At 34.9% G+C, this 19,363-nt stretch overlaps 1 protein-coding gene across 1 annotated transcript; it reads right to left on the bottom strand.

Moving 5' to 3' along the window:
• Nucleotides 1-1,349: 1,349 nt before the first annotated feature.
• On the bottom strand, nucleotides 1,350-18,845 carry LOC128223667 (GATOR complex protein NPRL2-like). The gene is made up of 11 exons (XM_052932950.1): nucleotides 18,747-18,845; nucleotides 15,043-15,134; nucleotides 14,544-14,712; nucleotides 13,262-13,370; nucleotides 12,564-12,700; nucleotides 10,897-10,994; nucleotides 8,394-8,430; nucleotides 7,781-7,874; nucleotides 6,419-6,536; nucleotides 5,417-5,574; nucleotides 1,350-4,480 (listed from the first exon to the last, which is right to left on the bottom strand). The coding sequence occupies exons 1-11, from the start codon at nucleotides 18,828-18,830 to the stop codon at nucleotides 4,413-4,415; spliced, it is 1,164 nt and encodes a 387-aa protein (XP_052788910.1). The 5' UTR covers nucleotides 18,831-18,845; the 3' UTR covers nucleotides 1,350-4,412.
• Between the last annotated feature and the right edge of the window lie 518 nt (nucleotides 18,846-19,363).

The raw sequence follows: 19,363 nt of genomic DNA, 5'->3' as shown, positions 1-19,363 counted from the left end.
AGCATTAAATAAATGCCCATATACAAACCTATCCTGGCTGTTTGTTGATAACTTACTAGTTTGGGATATGAGAGTCATCGCCAAGCCTGGTATAATACATAAATATATACATAGTTAATTTGGAATCTACACCTTAAAAGAACTAGCATTAAATGCTTGACCAACTAGCACTAGAGTTCTATCAACAATGATCATTATAGAAACGTGTGTGTCAGAAATATATTCAAACTTTACAATACAATACATATTTTTTTAGTACAGGTAGGGGTAATCTCCCAGTTCCTTCAGAGAAATTTGAGAAGTAAAGCCATCCCAGATCAAGATCTCCCCTTATGAAGAAATATGTATGTTCGAAAGCCAATTTTCAGTCTTCCTCCATGCCTCCACTTGCCATATCACAACAGTCCAGTTGCAGACCACAAGTTACCAAATAAATTATGCCTCCATCAAGATCTTCACCGCTGCTTTCACAGAAATCCACAACGCATCCTAATGTCACCAAATCACAAACAACTTCAGTATCTTCTAGATTTTCTAACATCCATTCCAAAAAAACATGTTTTAGAACTCAAGAAGCATCAAATAGGAATTGGTCAAGATCACGGCGATCAAGGTCAAGATCAACTAGTCCTCAGAGGTCATCCAAGTCTAGGAGTCAGAGATCATCCCGGACCAGGATTCAGAGATCATCCTGGTCCATAAGTCGAAAATCATCCTGGTCTAGGAGTCAGAGATCATCCCGGTCCAGGAGTCAGAGATTATCCCGGTCCAGGAGTCAGAGATTATCCCGGTCCAAGAGTTGGAGATCATCCTGGTGGAGGAGTCAGAGGTCATCCTAGTCCAGAAGACAGAGATCATCCCGGTCCAGGAGTTGGAGATCATCCTGGTGGAGGAGTCAGAGATCATCCTGGTGGAGGAGTCAGAGGTCATCCTGGTCCAGGAGACAGAGATCATCCTGGTCAAGGAGTCAGAGATCAGCCTTGTCCAAGAGTTGTAGATCATCCTGGTCCAGTAGTCGGAGATCATCCTGTTCCAGGAGTTGGAGATCATCCTGGTCCAGGAGTCGGAGATTATCCCAGGCCAGGAGTCGATGTCATCCCAGGCCAGGAGTTGGAGATCATCCTGGTCCAGGAGTTGGAGATCATCCCGGTCCAGGAGTCAGAGATCATCCTGGTCCACGAGTTGGATTTCATCCTGGTCTAAGAGTCAGCGATTACCCAGGTCTAGGAGTAGGTGATAATCCCAGAAAGAAGTCCTGCAAGCGCACCAACCTCTTCAAGAACAAGCAGCCAAATGAGGGCTCAGTCGTTTAGCTGAGAATGAAACTCCAACAAGAAAAGAGGCTTTTCCAATGACTCAAGCAAGTACATGTATGTGAAAAACAAGATAAATATTTTAATAGTTTTTTAGTTATTGATTCTAAAGTGTTTATTTTTTGTGTTATGGACAATTGATGGTGAGAACAACTTGTTTTGTGCATGTACCAAGAACATTTCAAGGAGATTTGTAACTTAAATATGCGTGGTTGAAATTTAGCCCTTTGGCTCGACAAGACATTTATGCACATTCCTGAATTCTGCTTATATTATCACTTATTATATGCATTTAAATAGCATGGTTTTAATATTGCGCTCCAACTGAAGCACAAAAACTATACTGCTGATTATATTAATAATTTCATAGTATTATGGCTATTTAATATTTATACAAGTTGACATGTTACTCATCAAAAATATTGTAATTTATATATTGCATAATTTAATCTTTCATGTCCATGTTTTCTTTTTCTATAACTATTTGATGTATTTAATCTTCTTTTTTATGAAGGGTTTCATAAAAGTGTGCTGGTTGTTATGGCGGACATGTCACAGCCATTATTGACAATATGTAGGACAGGCCACAGAACTCCTGCGCAGGGTGATATCGGTGATGTTATGCCAAGGAGGGCGGAAAATTTTGATGAGATGGCAGTAGTCGGAGAACACCTCAAAAGTTATCAACATTATGTAGGACAGGCCACAGAACTCCTGCGCAAGGTGATTTGGGTGATGTTATGCCAAGGAGGGCGGAAAATCTTGATGAGATGGCAGCAATTGAAGAATATCTAAAATATCCTGAGCAGCGCAGACTTGTGTTAGGTTATATGCTAATTACATAAAAATGCTTTACCCACAGTCTGTGCAAAGTATTAACAATATATTTGTTAAATATATATTTCAAGAATAGCTGTGGCTTACTTTGCAAATGCCTGATCTTGTCAAAAGTGCAATGCTTTTTATTTAGCGTGTACACTTCGATAGCTCTTGGAACATGTTGCACACTTGTTTTTACATGTAATGATAAGCTATTTTTGAATTGTTTTTGTGTTGACTTTTGTGCAAATACCTTTTCGATATTAAGGCAAAACTAGTTCAATGTTATGAGTTATGATTAAATCTTTTTTTTGTATCTTAGTAGCATAGATGTTTATTCTAGCATGAATTAAGCATGTATCATGAATTATTAATGTTTAACATGGATTTATCCAGTATCCATGCTGTTTTACTTTGCTTAATATGATATAAAAAAACAGAATGAAATGCCTGTCCCAAAAAATGGCGGATTATGCTAGATTAATTAGGAATCATAATGTACTTACTTTAAAACATTTATATATACATGAACATAGGTTATGGTTTAATTATGTCTGAGAGACAGTAATGCTTATATTCCGATGAAAATCAAACTTGTTTGCCTGTATGATGCGCTTTTTACAATTGAACTTAAAAGTACTCAGTTTAGATGTATGCTTTTTTATGGTTTATAAACTTACATATGTATATTTTCATTAAACGTGCCATTAAAAATATTATCAATTATATCAAATGTTGTCACTTAACAGTTTCTGTGTACGTATAGGTTTGTTGTGAAATAAAATTTGTATATACCTAGAGTTGTTTGTTATGTTATGAATGTACATTAACTTTGGTCGTTCCCACGACGTTGGATCAACTTTGTTATTCCGACATTGTTCCAATGTCGGAGTCTGACGTCTAAAATACTTTAATTTTCAACCAATATACAACGTCTTTCCAACGTCAATTGTTTGCCGAGTATGTGACTTCCATCGTGAGCAATGTTTGGGGAGATCCCCTTGTCAGAGAGTGAGGAAACATATACCGATTTCATAATATACTAGAAGGTATCTCTGTACTAGCAAAGGAATGAAAAGCTAGTTAAGAAACTGTCGTCTGCTTTTTCGTGCCTATTTTCTTTCCTTATTAGTTTTCGATTATTTGCAGCACTCAGTTTCATAGTTTTATCATTGAGTATATAAGGCTAAATAAAAGTAATTTTGTGGTAACAGTTACCAGACTACCCCTATTATTAAGTGCAAACCAAATGTTTCTTTTAAAAACATTTCTTTTTAAATATCAGTAAACATATTAACCTTATGGCACTATTCTCTGAACATGGGTATGGGTATAAAGTTAACTTGTAGTGTGTTTCATTTTTTGAAACATTAATGTCCAAATAAAGAAATGTATGTATATAAACAAGATACCCATACACAAAAACATAAAAATAACATTCCAAAATAAAATGTTTTCCCAACCTAACTGACTTTGTTTTTGTCATGATGTTACAGTAACCACATCTTTATATTCACTTGGCCTAAACGATATTTATTGCATGGTTAAAGCTCTGCCTCTTAGTTTTCGTTCTGATATAAAATATATAAACAATAATGACTTTAATAGTGAATAACAAATACAAAGAAAAAACTCAAAAATGACTAACGAAACTCCATAATGTGATCTTGGCATATTGGATGTCCGTCTGTCTGCATTAGAATATTGGCAGCCACAAAACAGTTAAATCAAATTTCACAATGCTACATCCATGAAGTATTTATGTAGGGCATTACATTTCAAAGCAACAACTAAATGAAGTGAGAATGTCATGACAGCAGCAATTCATGGCTATTCTGATAGGATGACCATATTGAAACTGCTCTTTTAAACTTTGTCACACTCCTCAAGTAATAAATTGAAAGTTTTAACACAGTAAATGAATGTACATGTTGTGTATTATAATTATCACAGTCAGTCAGCAAAAGTAGCACAGGTCATAAAATTAAGCTCAATTTGCTTTTGAAAAGCTGTACAGTTTCATGTAATTTTACAAAAGTTGAGCAATATGCTAAAACACTAGTAATTGTAATTAGCACTAGCTCACACGCCCTGCACTTGTTCAATGCTGTAAATGCTCAAAATCTGGACAGCATGGTTTGTTATGTAAGTTACCTTCCACAAAAATCTGAGTGTGATTGTTCAAAAGGCTCACTTTGATGACTTCCATGTCACAGCTTGCTTACACTGGGTTAACTGGTTGTCCTCGACAGCACATTAAAACAAGCCCAGCTACACACCTCACTTCCAGCAGACAACAATACTGGGATCATTGTCAATCATCTCATCCAACTCTTTGTAAGTGTACCCTGAAAAATACAGAAGTTCTGTCATTTTAAAAGGATATCGGTTTCAGCTTTAACACTGAAATCGCTGTCATTTTCATTGAATTTTTGTGGATATTTGTTTCAGCCAGTTTTAACACTGAAATCGCTGTCATTTTCATTGAATTTTTGTGGATATTTGTTTCAGCCAGTTTTAACACTGAAATCGCTGTCATTTTCAAAGAATTTTTATGGATATCAGTTTCAGCCCGATTTTACCCTGAAAACGCTACAAAGACTATTGATAGCTAGAGAATTCTAATCGTTATCTCAAAGTTTTCAATCTAGGAAAAATAATGCAGTCTAAAATGCTGCATAGGTAGCATAGGTAGTACCCATGAAAAGTATGGGTTCTTTTTAATTTATGAAGAGTATTAGAAATAGGGATTATAGGTATACATACACTTATTGAATGGTAATCAATCAACTGTCAAACTATTTGATGGAGGTCAGGGAAGGTCGAGTGAACTTTTGCCCAATCCATTTTTAATATATTGAACAGCAATTAAATGCAATTTCTGTATTAATTTTCTCTGATAAATTTGTTACTAAATATAGTAAAATGGAAGGATATACAATATACTAAAATAGAACTATTAACATTTATAAACTAAGGTAAAGAAAGTTATTTAATAATAAAATTTAGTGAACTTTATCATTACAAGAATATGTTTCTGCCTTTATTTTATGCATAATAACAAATACATTTTTTCTTGGGCTTGAACACCTAATACCCTAAAAATGTGTCATGTGTTGCACTAAGGCATAAACACATACTGCTGGTGTGGGTATATGTTTCATACTAATGTAAAAAGTGTATTATCCGTACAATGACTTATTTCATGATGGTGATGTCATTTATGATATAAATTTGTATTATCAACTAAAATGCTTAACAAGCACACACAGGAAGCTACGAACCTGATTTACAGCTGATCTCATCCAAGCTGTGGTTTCCGTTAAGCCACTTGCTAATGGCCACCACCTTTGGAATGCTTCGAGTCTCACTTGGCAACTTCACTGGGTAACCATGGAGACGACCAATCAGATTCTTCTTCAGACCAAACTGGATGAGCCGCCTGGCAGGGTGAAAACAGTCGGTATTTCTTATCATTTCGTGCTTTTATATGGTTTGTTGAAAAATAATGGTGGATAATATCCTGATCAAGTCATCATTTGAAACATCGAGTTTATCGAAATATAATTTCGCTTTTCCCATTATTTGACCTGGTTAACTGTGAAAGAACGAACAAATGCGTATCCAGCATACTGTCATTTGGCTTAAATTTTTGACATTTTCCAATTAAATATGAATTTTTTATTATCAGTGATTTTTTGTAAATTTTTAAGCAAGAAAAAAATCATAATTGCTAATTTTAGTGTAAGATTGCAATATATTTCACATCATGATCGTCGTATATAATTTTTATATATTATCCAATAAGTACCTAACTTGACCAAATCAAGAATGATCAATTCAAAACACTTAAGAACATTTGAAAATAGGGCCAGAAAACCTCCCTTTTTTTACCTAGAGGCTGTGTGGTTAAACCTCATACAAAAACCTTCAACTGTGCGTCCCTGAGTCAAACTGGGGTATAGCAAAAACACATTACAGAGTGCTGGGCCCAATTTCTCGAAACCTCTTAAGTCTCTTATTACAGGATTAAACTAAGCTCGCTATTTTTGTTTTTCAAGAATTTGCGTAATATTAACTTCTTTAAGAACTGTTATACTTTAGATAGGAATTGCATTTATTATTACCACAATAAACCATTTTCCTTTCATAAAAGTTCAATTTAAGTATGTATTTTAGCTAATTGAAATAAGTGACTTAAGCCTGTTAAGCTTAAGAAGTTTCGAGAAATCGGGGCCTGGTTTTATGTATGACCTGTTTTATCATAAAATATAAATATAACTTACTTTTCATCGACCTTGAGGTTATGTGGGTTAAATCTCATACACAAGTCTCGAACTGTTAAACCCTGAGTCAAACTGGCATATAGCATGAACACATTGCGGAATGCTGGTTTCACGTGACCTGTAACACAAGTATGATTCTTTTTTATACATTGCCTTATTATGGATCACCAGGTCTATTAATAGGGTCCAAAATAGGTAAATTTTCGAAACTTAAGCCAATGTTGATCCATGTTTAATGCAGCCCTTTGAGCCTTGCACCAACAAAACATATGTTGAATAACTTCTGCATTTAAACTCAGCTAAGCAACAGTGTGATATGCAGTGGTTACATTAAAAAATACAGAGTTATTTTCGCTTGTTCAATTAAATGCAGGCACTTAGAATATGTTAATGTTAATGTTTGGTAAATTTTACCCACAAAGTGAACACCAAAAGCTAGTTTAACTTAGTGTTCACTAGATTAAATATTTTACGATCTTACACTTCAACAAACATTTGTTCTGTTTATGTTTTGCCTAAAAAGTCTATCAATTTACAGTCAATGTTGTTGTTTTTCAGAAATCCCATCAAAATGAATGTGAACAAAACGTCTGTTTGGAAAAATGATGTCACTAAATTTGTATCCAAGCCCTGTGTGCACTGAAGTTTGGTTTGGAACCGAGAGTTCAAGTTTCAAAACAGTGAAAAATATCATATTGATATTTACAATGCTTGAGACAATGAAATATTATTTTAATTTCACTAATAATTGTCTATTAACCACCTGAAAGCATATTATAAATACTGTTAAAACAAGAAAAGTAACAAATGGCAGTAACTCTGTAATAAGCTGAAATAGAATTGCAGTTTCTGTACACTGAACTCCCTCTCATTATGATCTATCACTGTATCAAATTTTATTAAATTCCATCCAATAGTTTTCAAGTTATGCTCCGGACAAGAAAAAAGTAACAAAGGGCAGTAACTCTGTAATTAGCTGAAACAGAGTTATGGTTCTTGTGCACTGCACTTTCTCTCATTGTGCTTTACCATTGTATTACGTTTTAATAAATTCCATCTAGAAGTTTGCTAGTTAATGTCTGGCAAAATATTTGATAGTAAACAAAAACAAATAAAGAGCAATAACTCAGTAATTAGCTAAAGTAGAGTTATGGTTCTTGAACACTGCACTTCCTCTCATTGTGCTTTACCATTGTATGAAGTTTAATCCAATTCCATCAAGTAGTTTTTAAGCTATACTCCGGACAAGGTCAATTGCAACGGACGACAGTCAAACCAACTGACCACAGGGTGACTCCAATATACCCCCTTCAAAGTTCGTTTGTTGGGGGTATAACCAGCCTCTCTTTTGATTAAGCTTACTTTTTGAGGCCACATATTGCAGGCACTCCTCTTGTAATATAGGGTCATCAGCTAGTTGTTGGAGCTGGCTGGTCGTCGTGTACATGTTGGAATACTGAGAACATGAACATTATACAGATTATGGAGGCTTTACAAAAACAGTTCCACATTTAAGACATCACAGTCAATATAGTTTCAGGTTAGAATTGACTTCTCGAACCTATCGAAAAATTGAAAATCCAATATAAACTGGAAAAATATTCACCCATACATTTCATTCAATATTCACACGAAATGTGCCAACAAAACAAAACAAGAGGCCCATGAAGGCCTAAGCTCTACAGGCATGGCTCTTGTAGCCAACCTTTCATGTTCAACATGCGAGGACGTGAAATGAAGACTGACCACTTACTGACTCACCATTGAAATGATCATGATGATACTTTGTATAAAGAATGTCTTCCCAAATGATATTATGAACTTTCGATTATTGTCTGTTAGTAAATCGAAAGGCTTGCTCTGAATCGATTCGATAATCGATAGCAAGTGGAGTCCTACCTTCAAACTTAAATTAAATGTAAATCAAGAATTTAACATCGTATTTGTTTATATATAACTTCATGTATAACCTTACCTGAAAAACTGAGATCATTGTTATCACATCAATATGCCTGAAAAGAGATGATAATCATTAATAGCAAATTTAATTTATAAAGTCAATCATCACTCAAAAAATGTTTTCTCAGATACCGCCAGTTACTCCATTTCACAGATAGTTTTGCCTCAAAAGTTCACCTCGGGAAAACAAAAGTTACAATGTAAATACTGTTTAAACAGTAAAATATTTTTGCTGCGAATTGTGAAATGGTATCAATGAAAATATCTATTCCTTCATGCCATAACACTTACAAAACAGAAATGTTAACCTTTCACACCTTAAACAAAAAATTCTGCCAATTTGAATCTTGACTTCTAACTTGGTGACAGCATACCAAAAGCCACAGTAGTGAAACTTGCTAAATAATCTCACAGTGTACCAAGTTTCATGTTAACATCTATAACAGATTTAGAGTAATGGCCAAGTTTTTGTGCTTAGGGCTATTCCAGTTAAACATATGTCCCACCCCAGGACGGCAAAATAAAGAAATTCTGTAGGGGGTAGGTCTTTTTCTTAATTTGCTACTGTAGGGGGTGGTGATAAGTCCAATTTCGCTTCTATAGGGGGGCGTCATTTTCTTTTTTGCTTCTGACCGTATCTGCTCATTAATATTCACTGCCCGATGGTGAAATACCGGTTTTTTTTTATCCATATAACATATTTTACCGAACGTCGTGTACAGAATTGGTTTGGATACAAATTTTCGCGATATTACGAGTCGGTTCCGCGGTACCGAAAATCAGAAGAAGTTGCGTCCCTTGACAACAAGATGGCGGAGGCGCCAGAATTTGTAAAGTCGTGGTCGAAGACTAACCTACAAAATTGGCTAGAAACCAATAGTTGCGCCGCATGTGTGGATACGTTTCGTGGTAAGTATACCAAATTGACAACAGTTGTCTAGAATTTTATTAGAAATCATAATTTGTACGTATTGCGTAAATGTTATAAATCCGAATGTTTCGTCCCCTTAACATTTTGACCACAAGTTATTTTTAGGTTGTATATAATTACATGGGTGAAAGTTTCTTGCCGTTATCCACCGTTCTTGCCGTTATCGTAAATCGTACATTCTCGGTCAGTTCCGATCTTCTGTCCACATCTTTTTTCCAACATATAGATCTATATAGGAAAAGTTCTGTCAACACAATCTGTTTAGTTTTTCCGTCATTTTTTAATGATTTTTCAAAGTTTCGGAAGTTGCTATAAATAACTATAGAATGACTGAATAACAGAGAATTTTTTAACCAGAAACGGAGAATGGTGTCTTGCGGACTGTCAATAATGTATATGTCTAGTGAATTTGTAGAGGCATATATGCATAGGATTTAAACAATAAAGCAAACATCAGAATTTGCATGATCTAATCAGAAGACTGGGATAACAGGTAACAGAGTTTTATTGTCTATCTAACTGGGAAAAGGTGGTATTTCTGAACACGGGCACTAGCCAATTATGAGTCAGAAATACTAGACCAAGCCTTTTCTATTTCTGTCTTGTCCAACTCCTATTTAAAAGTCATGCAACAGTATTATATAAATCAAATTTGGCTCTGTCCTATGGGGAAGTGCTGCCGATTTTTTTTGTACTTGTAGACTTTGTTGCATTAATACATGATTTTGTTTTTCATCCATGCGGTTTCCCATGGCTATTTCGGGCTTTTCAGTTTCAAACACTTTCACCCATGTATTAAATGATGAGAATCCACTCTCTTTTTTTGTGAACTTTGAAAAAAATGTTCCGTAAATACTGCTATTGAATTGTGAAAATGATATATTACAGCTGCAGGAGTAGCTTGTACTTGAGCGATCCCCAATCAATGGTAAACATAGAATAGTGGTGGCTATAGTATAGTCCCCAAATAATGATGATTGGCTTAGAAACTAGGGTGAGCTATAAGGTCCTATATAGCTCACCTGATCAAAGAGTAACAAAAGAGTAATTGCAAATAATCTTTGCATATAGACGTATAAAAAAATAAACTTCTCAAGGGGGTCCGAATTTGCTCAGAAAATATTCTAAAGGGGGTTCTTTTCTCATCAAATAAACTTCTGAAGGGGGATTGTCCATTTTGTGCCTTCCTGGGGTTGGACATATGTTTTACTGGAATAGCCCTTAGCTATTTCTCATCTGATCTGTTCAAAAAAACAAAAACTAATAGATAATGGTAAAAATCAAATACCTTTCATTTCATAGATCAACTCATCTACAGTAAAGTACAGTTGCGACCACAGTCGAAAGACTGTAACAATATTTTGACCTTTTTAAACAACTTGAAATAGATAGTACAGTTGCGACCACAGTCAAAAGACTGTAGCAATATTTTGACCTTTTTTAACAACTTGAAATAGATAGTACAAATGCACACATAGTCAAAAGACTATAACAATATCTTGACTTTTTTAACAACTTGGTATAGAGTATCCAAACTAAGTATGCACATTCGTCATATCTTTTTTTGAAAACAAACAGACAAACTTACAAGAGGTTTTGCAGACAGGCCTTGACCAGGTTGATTTCTATGTCAGCTTCTGCAGCTATCTTTGCCACATGGTTGTAGCCATCAATGTACTGTAATACCTAGGAAAACAAAGAAATAATTCAATTTCAAAGGTACAATTATATGGACTACAGTGGTCGAAATTAGCACAAGCCCGCAAGCCCTGCACTGGTAAAATGTCTTTTGGGCTTGCTCAAATTCTGAATTTAATATCGCAGGGCTTGTTCATCCAAAAGTCTAATTTCGATGACTGAGACTATAAATCCTTGAGCTTTGTTGTAATAGCCAAATATCTGAAACCTATTTTCCAAACAAATACAATAAATGCCATATAAGCCCTGCCAGGTGGGTGTCTCTTTGAAAACCCTGCGCACTAAAAAAGAACTATTATTCCATATTCAGCAAACTTTTTAATTCCGCAAAATTTGACCATCAGTCATGGTCTGTGAGAAACTGACAATGCTTGTCACAAATATCCATCACCTCGACCATAGGAGACGATAGCCCGCATATGATCGATAAGCAGGGATTCTAAAAACCGACAATTTGTCTGTCAAGACTGATTTTGACTTTGCCAAAATTATTTCAGCTTTGCCAGACTGATTTCAGTGGCAGAAAATGGCTAAAATAGTAGGTCCGAAAATCGTTCATTTTTTTCCAATTTCTGTCCAAAATGGCTAAATCAGTAAAAAATGTAGAAATTGTAATACAGAAACAGAGTTTGTCATTTACACATCCCCGGATTGGGAGTTAAAACTTTTAGAAGCCCTGACAATCAGTGTTAAGTTAACTCTACATTGTAGCTATATACATTCACCAATGTATACATCCCCTCATGACTGTGAATTTTTGTTTGTCAAATAAATGTGATGATCTTTTATCTGCCTGGAAGAGACAAAATTCTTCTAACTTTTTATCTTACAGTTACATATAGGTGATTTTAAACTTTACATAAATAATTATAATCAAGGGGTACAATACTAAGCACTATGAACATGAGAACTGTATATGGGCACATTTACAGTACATGTAGTTTCTATCTTTTATGATTGTCTATACTGAATCACACACCCTTACTGTGTTTAGGCAGTTTGCAAAAACACTTAATTGGCATTCAATGGCTCCACTTTTTTATATCTTTTATGTGGGTGAATCATTATTTATGACCCTTAAACTATCAATCAAGCGATAAATGACATGGCTATCTGCACTAACTGGCATATTGTCCTTTTACGGCAAGTGTCATACACCATGTGATGTAGATAAAACATAGCACGAGATCAGCCTGTTGTGATTTTGCTGACAATTTAGGATCCCAGTCTCAATTATATGTTGTTCTTACTAAAAAAAAAGAAATCCACGCATTTAAGTACTAACAAAATGGTCTAAAAAAACAAACACAAAATTTCAAGCCCAGAGTTTTCAATAAGAACCGGCTGCCGGCCAAAATGGACGGTTCAAATGGCGTTTGGGCCGGTTCAAATCTTGAAAACTAAATGATTTTGAAGTAGAATAAGTAGAAGCTGGTCGCTTACTTTACTATTTGAGACGGTTCAACCGAAACTTATTGAGAACCCTGCAAGCCTACGAATATAAATGATTTCACCGTATATCAAAGTTATATAATGAACTTGTAATAAATAAAGCACCTGTTGAGTGGTCAGGTCCCAGTGAGTGTGTGTGAACCTGGAGAAATCTGACAGAAACATGGGCACATCATGATCCTGCACGGGCTTTGGGTCTTCTATCTGTGGTGACACCTTAAGGTGAACTGTACAGCTGGAATCTGAGGAAAAATATTTCCAAAATGTAACCACTACAAGGACCAGTAGTAACATGGGAACACCATTGCTATTTGCATGTTATGTCTAATACAGACTGACGTTATGCATGGCAAACAGTCACACTTTCTACAACATATCAAAGAAAGAGTGACTATTTGAATGACATGTTGTAGAAAAGGTGACTATTTGCCTGACATGTCATAGAAGTGGCTATTAGCATGACATGTCTTAGAAAGAGTGACTATTTGCATGACCTTGTCTTAGAAAGAGTGACTTTTTGCATGACCTGTTTAAGAAAGAGTGACTATTTGCATGACCTGTCTTAAAATGAGAGACTAATTGCAAGATATGTCATAGAAGAGTGACTTTTTGCATGACAGGTCTTAGACAGAGACACTATTTGCATGAGAATTAGACAGACAAAAAGCTTTAAATGCAACAAGAGAAAATATCGCGTAGTTTTTCTTCAAATCTGGATAACTTCTAATGACAACACATTTTCAGACAAAATGTCATCTACAGCAAAAGACCATTTACCTTGAAATTACCTTTTCAATACTTACTCAAACACAGGCTGCAGCTGCCTGTCTGGTTGAGACTGTTCAGTATGTCGGACAGCAGGGCAGGGATCTGACTTTTCTTACTTTCCTCTGACAGGATACTGCTCTCTAGCTGCAAAGAAGCATGTTCAAAAGATGCTGTATATAAGGACTGTTCTGGAAGCATGTGTCACATAAACTTTTTTTCCATATTTACTTTTTTATGGACATAATAAACAAGAGCTGTCACAGAGACAGCGCGCTCGACTATTCCCCCGCTTTTCAGTGTAAGGATTGAAAAGTTTTGGCAAAACATGCATGGATCACTGTTAGATTAGATTACATGCAACATTTTAAACAGAATTTCTGAGTCTAATAATGAAGGGCCATTATTTGCAAAAAACAGTTATCTAACTTGGTTACCCGTATTCAAGTAAGTTGCGTGGTTGAATACCATTGTATAAAGTCTCAATGCAATACATTATGTGTTTGCCGAGATATTATCCTATGTGTGCTAACATGCAAGACCTTAACAAAAATTTCTAAGTCACATAATAAAGGGGCAAAAATTATATAATATGGAAAATAGAGTTATCTTACTTGATTAAATAAGAAGGTGAAATGGTTCGGAGCCTGTGTGTAAAGTTTGAATGCAATACATATCGTACATGATACATTTGCTGTGGTATTGACTTAAAGTGGTAACATGTAAAACCTGAACAAGAATTTCTATGTCAAATAAAAAAGGGTCCATTATTTGAATTTAATGCCAACTAGAGTTATCTTACTTAGTTATTTAAGTAGATTGGATGGTTGAGTACTATTGTACTAAGTCTCAATGCAATACCTCAAGCAGTTGCTGAGATATTTACCTATGTGTGCTTACATGCAAAACCTTAACCAGAATTTCTAAGTCAAATAATAAAGGCCCATAATTTGCATTATATTAAAAAACTGTTATCTTACTTCATTAATTTAGTATGAAAGATAGTTGGGAATACATATCAGAAGTTTCAATGCAATAAATGATGTATTTACTGAGATTATGACTTAAAGGTGCTTGCAAGCAAAACCTTAACCTAGGTGTGACGCAGACGCCAGTACGAGTAGTATTGCTCTCCTCATTCTTCAAATAGTCGAGCTAAAAAGGGGTTAATTGCAATAAATTTCACCTCATGAATACCATAAGTGTATAATTCACTCGGCAATGACATGCAAGAAGTATAGGTGTCGGTCCACACCCAATGAAATAAATCGTAATCACACACTAAAGCACACAACTATCCTCTATCTATATTACATGTACCTCGAGCTGAGTTAGATAGGATGCTAACTTCTTCACCACTGGTTCATATCTGGAAGTGCGCGCAGTGCTGTCAAACACGAAACAACAGTTGAATATCAGGGCATTCCTGTCATACTTATTATTCTGTATCGAGACCGGGCAACCAACAATCTTCAACCCCAGGGAGTTCCTGCAAACAAAGAAGAAAGGCCATAGCATATTATTTCAATATACAAAACTAAATAATTTATTCATGGCTATCATAAACGGATTTCTACCAGATTGTTTTATGTATTTACTTTATAGTTTATGCACACATTAACCAAGAATTCCCAGAAAATAAGGGATTAGTATGTGGGGGATAAAGATTAAAACCCTGGTGTGACCCTTATAAACATGAATTTAGTGCACAGCTTGTTACTGATATTATGTTACTTATATATATTGTAAAAAATCCCACATTGGTATGGTGGAATATTTAGAAAGTTAATTATGTTAAAACTTAAAATTATAAACTTACACCGTTATTAATCTTCTTTGCAACTCTGGTTTTGTTATTATGTATGACTGAACTGCATCGAAGTAGTCCTTAGACACATAACCCTCCGGCACCTGCAAATAGAAAAATACAATTTCTCCTTAAGCTGCATTAAGTGTTTTAGCTAAGATGTTATGAAAGGGTGCTACACCCTGTCCTTTTTTAGTATGAAACCTTTTGCCCTCATGAAGACCAACTATGCAACCTCCTGCCTTCATAGAATTAAATGCTCAAAATAATATTTTTTTAAAACTTAAAATGGTATTGTAAATTCATACAAACTTGACATATTTGGCAGTTGAATCCAAATAATATTTTTTAAACTTAAAATAGTATTGTAAATTCATACAAACTTGACATATTTGGCAGTTGAATCCAACTAATACTTTGTGTACTTCATTTCAGCACAGTTCCTAACAAATTCTGTGAAACTTATGATGTTAAATTTCTTTAAATTTTTCCTACACAATGTACCCTTTTTCTCATTAATCACCCTGTCCTTTTTTAAGAACCTGGTTAAAACACTAGTTATACCCATACAACACAATCACTTAAAGCCATATGTCAATAATCCGGGATCAAGACAAATCGGCCCCTTACCAAATCGGCCTACTACCAAATCGGCCCCTAAGACGTTTCGGCCCTGCCATTTCGTCCCCTTAATTAAAATGACTCGAGACGTTTCGGCCCCTTAGTGATTTTCAACAGAGACATTTCGGCCCCTTAATTTTATTTTATTTTTTATCTCGAGTATAAAGTAAAACATTGTAGGTCTTCTTATAAATGTAAATGAGATCTGTAATTAAGTTGTAAATAACATATTTAAATTTACAAATAGACAAATATGCATGAAAAACAATGATATGACTGATTTAAAAAATATAATTAAAATCTAAATAACTATTAACCCTGATTTTTAATATAAAATGTTAGAAAATCTAAGAAAGTTTATTTGTTATAACTGTTAATTATTAATTGATCATTAAAGACTTCAAAAAAAAATTGTCTTTGAACCATGCGTTCTTTGCAAGGCAAACTGTAAGTGTTGTGGGTGTGAAAAAGGGTAAACGGACATTTGCCCCCCCGGACATTTGCCCCCCCCGGATGTTTGCCCCCCTTTTGGACCATGGCGGACATTTGCCCCCCCCGCCGTTTTCGAGGGGGCGGACATTTGCCCCCCCTCAATGTTCGAGGGGGCGGACATTTGCCCCCCCTCCATTTTCGATGGGGCGGACATTTGCGATAACTTTAATAATCTTACAAACTATCAACACCAAACATGTGTTTGTATTAAAGTGCGATCCAACACTACAATTAAAGCAATCCCGATCGCGCTAATTACCTATGTGTGCATGATATCAAAGAAGTGTTAATTAATGAGAAACAATTAAAGCAATCTCGATCGCGCTATTTACCTCTGTTTGCATGATATCAAAGAAGAGTTAATTAATGAGAAACAATTAAAGCAATCTCGATCGCGCTATTTACCTCTGTTTGCATGATATCAAAGAAGAGATAATTAACGAGAAAAATGTGACGTACTTTTGCTCAAAATACAAACTAAGAACACGGGACTCATATAATGGACGTATTTCCTATCACAAATTACAACTCACAATTCACTTCCACGAAGCAACATGGAATTCATTACGAGTAGTAGAGGCGCACCAAAGCTTTGCTTTGATAGTTTTACGTACACGAAGAAGAAAAGCAGCAAGACCATCATCACCTGGTAATATGATATGATGAATGTGCTAAAATGAATGTGCTATTTTGATCTTGATTAGTGAATTACTTATCATACCATTCAGAGAACAGAAACGTATTTTTTGCTGTATATACTTGTATATATGAGTGCTATAAATGTGCTATATGACTTCTGATTTGAAATAAAAATATTATAAAAGGATTTACATTGTTGTCTTACCTAAGCCTACATCGTCACATGTGTGACCTGAACGGTGTAATCTGTATTTATATGTAATTAGTGACAAACATACAAACTGGTGTAAATCGGTTGGCAGTTTGCACGTAAATTGAACAAATAGTTAAAGAAAAAAATGTTCATTTTTTTTATATATTAATATATTTTTAATATCTTGGTATAAACTTATAAAACCGGGGGGGGGGGGGGGGGGGGGGGGGGCAAATGTCCGCCCCCTCGAAAACGGCGGGGGGGGGGGCAAATGTCCGCCCCCTCGAAAACGGCGGGGGGGGGGGGCAAATGTCCGCGATGGTCCAAAAGGGGGGCAAACATCCGGGGGGGCAAACATCCGGGGGGGCAAATGTCCTAGAATCGTGAAAAAGACATTCAAAAACGTGTGAATGAATAATTGTCTTTAATTTGTTAATGTTATTTACAGTTGATTGGTATTATTCTGTAAGTGTGAGAATTAGCGGTTGGGAAAGTCGGAACAATCCTTGTAGACGTATTTATAAGCTTGTAAACACAAAGTGTCACAATACCGATACCTGATACCTCTGTGGAATGACAATTCGCCATAAGACCGTCTGTCTAAAAACACCTTTTAAGCCAGTATGATTTATAATAGTTTTTTTCATCCTTACCTGATTTGAATATAAATTACTGAATTTGATAAAATGTATAACTTTCTTTCCACGTGTTTGTTTATTTATTATTAAATTGTAGTTAATAAGAAGATGTACTGTATAATAGTTCTTATAAAATATCTGTTCATAAATCATTATCCATCAATATCCATCTTAAAAGGCATCTGGTGTTTGGTCAAGACTGATGTTAGACAATGGACATGTCATTATACATATTATTAGCAACATAGTTGTGTTTAATATTTAAAGATTATTTAAAAAAAAAAATAAGTTTAAATATTTCTTCTTCAACTCTATTTCGTTTTATAAAAATATCTCGTGAAGAAATCTTTACATGTTTTCAAATATACAGATATTTTCTTTAAATCTATTTTTATCTATACCTTTGTATGCATGTATACAGTATAGCTTTGTCTATTAAAATAAAAAAAATGAATTATTGGTTTTTTCTTATATTTAGAAATGAAAAAAATAAAATAAAAATAAGGGCCGAAACGTCTCGGTAATCAAGGGCCGAAACGTCTACGTGATGGGGCCGATTTGGTAAGGGGCCGAAAAGGTAACAGTTTGAACTAGGGGCCGATTTGGTAAGGGGCCGATTTGTCTGGTAGCCAATAATCCAACCACCTAATTGTTATTATCAGACACACTTGTATGACTCTAATTTACACCTTCATGTCATCTTCTTTCATCTCTGATAATCAGTGCTCCAGCTAGGCCTTTATAGCAGGGGGAGGTAACACTGCTGCACTTTTCCGGCACCCTGCTGCCTTTTTACAATGCCCTGCAGGGCTCTTTTGTTTGACTGAGCCTTTGATAATTAAATTAACGCAACATGTTACTGGCTACCTTCAAGCATTTGCATAGAACCTGGTTTATATTATAATTTTGAACTATATTTCATATTTATTGCACATAATGTCAAGTCAATTTTTAGAAATTTATAAGTATAAAATTCTAATTAAACATAATTTTGACACTAACGCTAAGATAACAGCTAATACTGAACTAAGGAATTCATAAGTTAAACTAAAGCTATTTGAAAACAGTATACCCAGGTCACTATTGCAAACTCATGAAAAATGAGATAACAATTACACATAAGTATGCATTACCTGAAAAGTAATTTTAGGACCTGCTGTTATGTGAAATTCACTAAAAAATATGCATTTAATCTTCTCTGAACTTTTTCCAGCCATTTTCTATTATTGAATTCGTCATAACGGCTTTTATTTGCCAACGGCAATACATATCTAAAACCCGGTTATCGGATTCCGTTTCATCAAGAACTTTCTGCAGATCTGTGTACATTGTTTATAATAGTGATTACAATAACCATAATAATGATAATATAAATAACAACAACAACAATAATAATAATATTAATTATAATATCAAAAGTAAGAAAATAATCCGATAAGCAATGTACATGTGTCAACGGACATATACATCTATACCAAGGGAATGTGCACAATTATCTATACTATGCTCTTTGGATCTTACGACTTGTGCTTTACTTTAGATCATTATAAGTTCCTATTGTGAATGTAACACCAGACAATGGTCAATCTTGCAACATTTAAGCAAAACATATTAGTTAGTTGTAATTTGTTTTTATAACTTATACACGTTTTCAAAAGATGAGCATGATTGTTGACCTTAACATTAACTAAAATCAAAATGGTCGGAATAGTGTTTTCAGGTCATAACCCACTTAATCCCATCACGTCTG

Source organism: Mya arenaria, chromosome 2 (genome assembly GCF_026914265.1).
Source record: "Mya arenaria isolate MELC-2E11 chromosome 2, ASM2691426v1".
NCBI lineage: Eukaryota > Metazoa > Mollusca > Bivalvia > Myida > Myidae > Mya > Mya arenaria.
Note: the sequence above shows the minus strand (reverse complement) of the source record. Positions and strands in the feature narration are given on the sequence as shown.

Excerpts from the sequence above, each read along its gene's own strand:
- LOC128223667 (XM_052932950.1), bottom strand. The coding sequence starts at position 18,830 with ATGGCTGGAAAAAGTTCAGAGAAGATTAAATGCATATTTTTTAGTGAA. Across the intron at positions 14,713-15,042 it reads CAAAGAAGATTAATAACGGT|GAACTCCCTGGGGTTGAAGA; the intron begins GTAAGTTTATAA and ends CTTTGTTTGCAG. Across the intron at positions 10,995-12,563 it reads GGGACCTGACCACTCAACAG|GTATTACAGTACATTGATGG; the intron begins GTGCTTTATTTA and ends TTGTTTTCCTAG.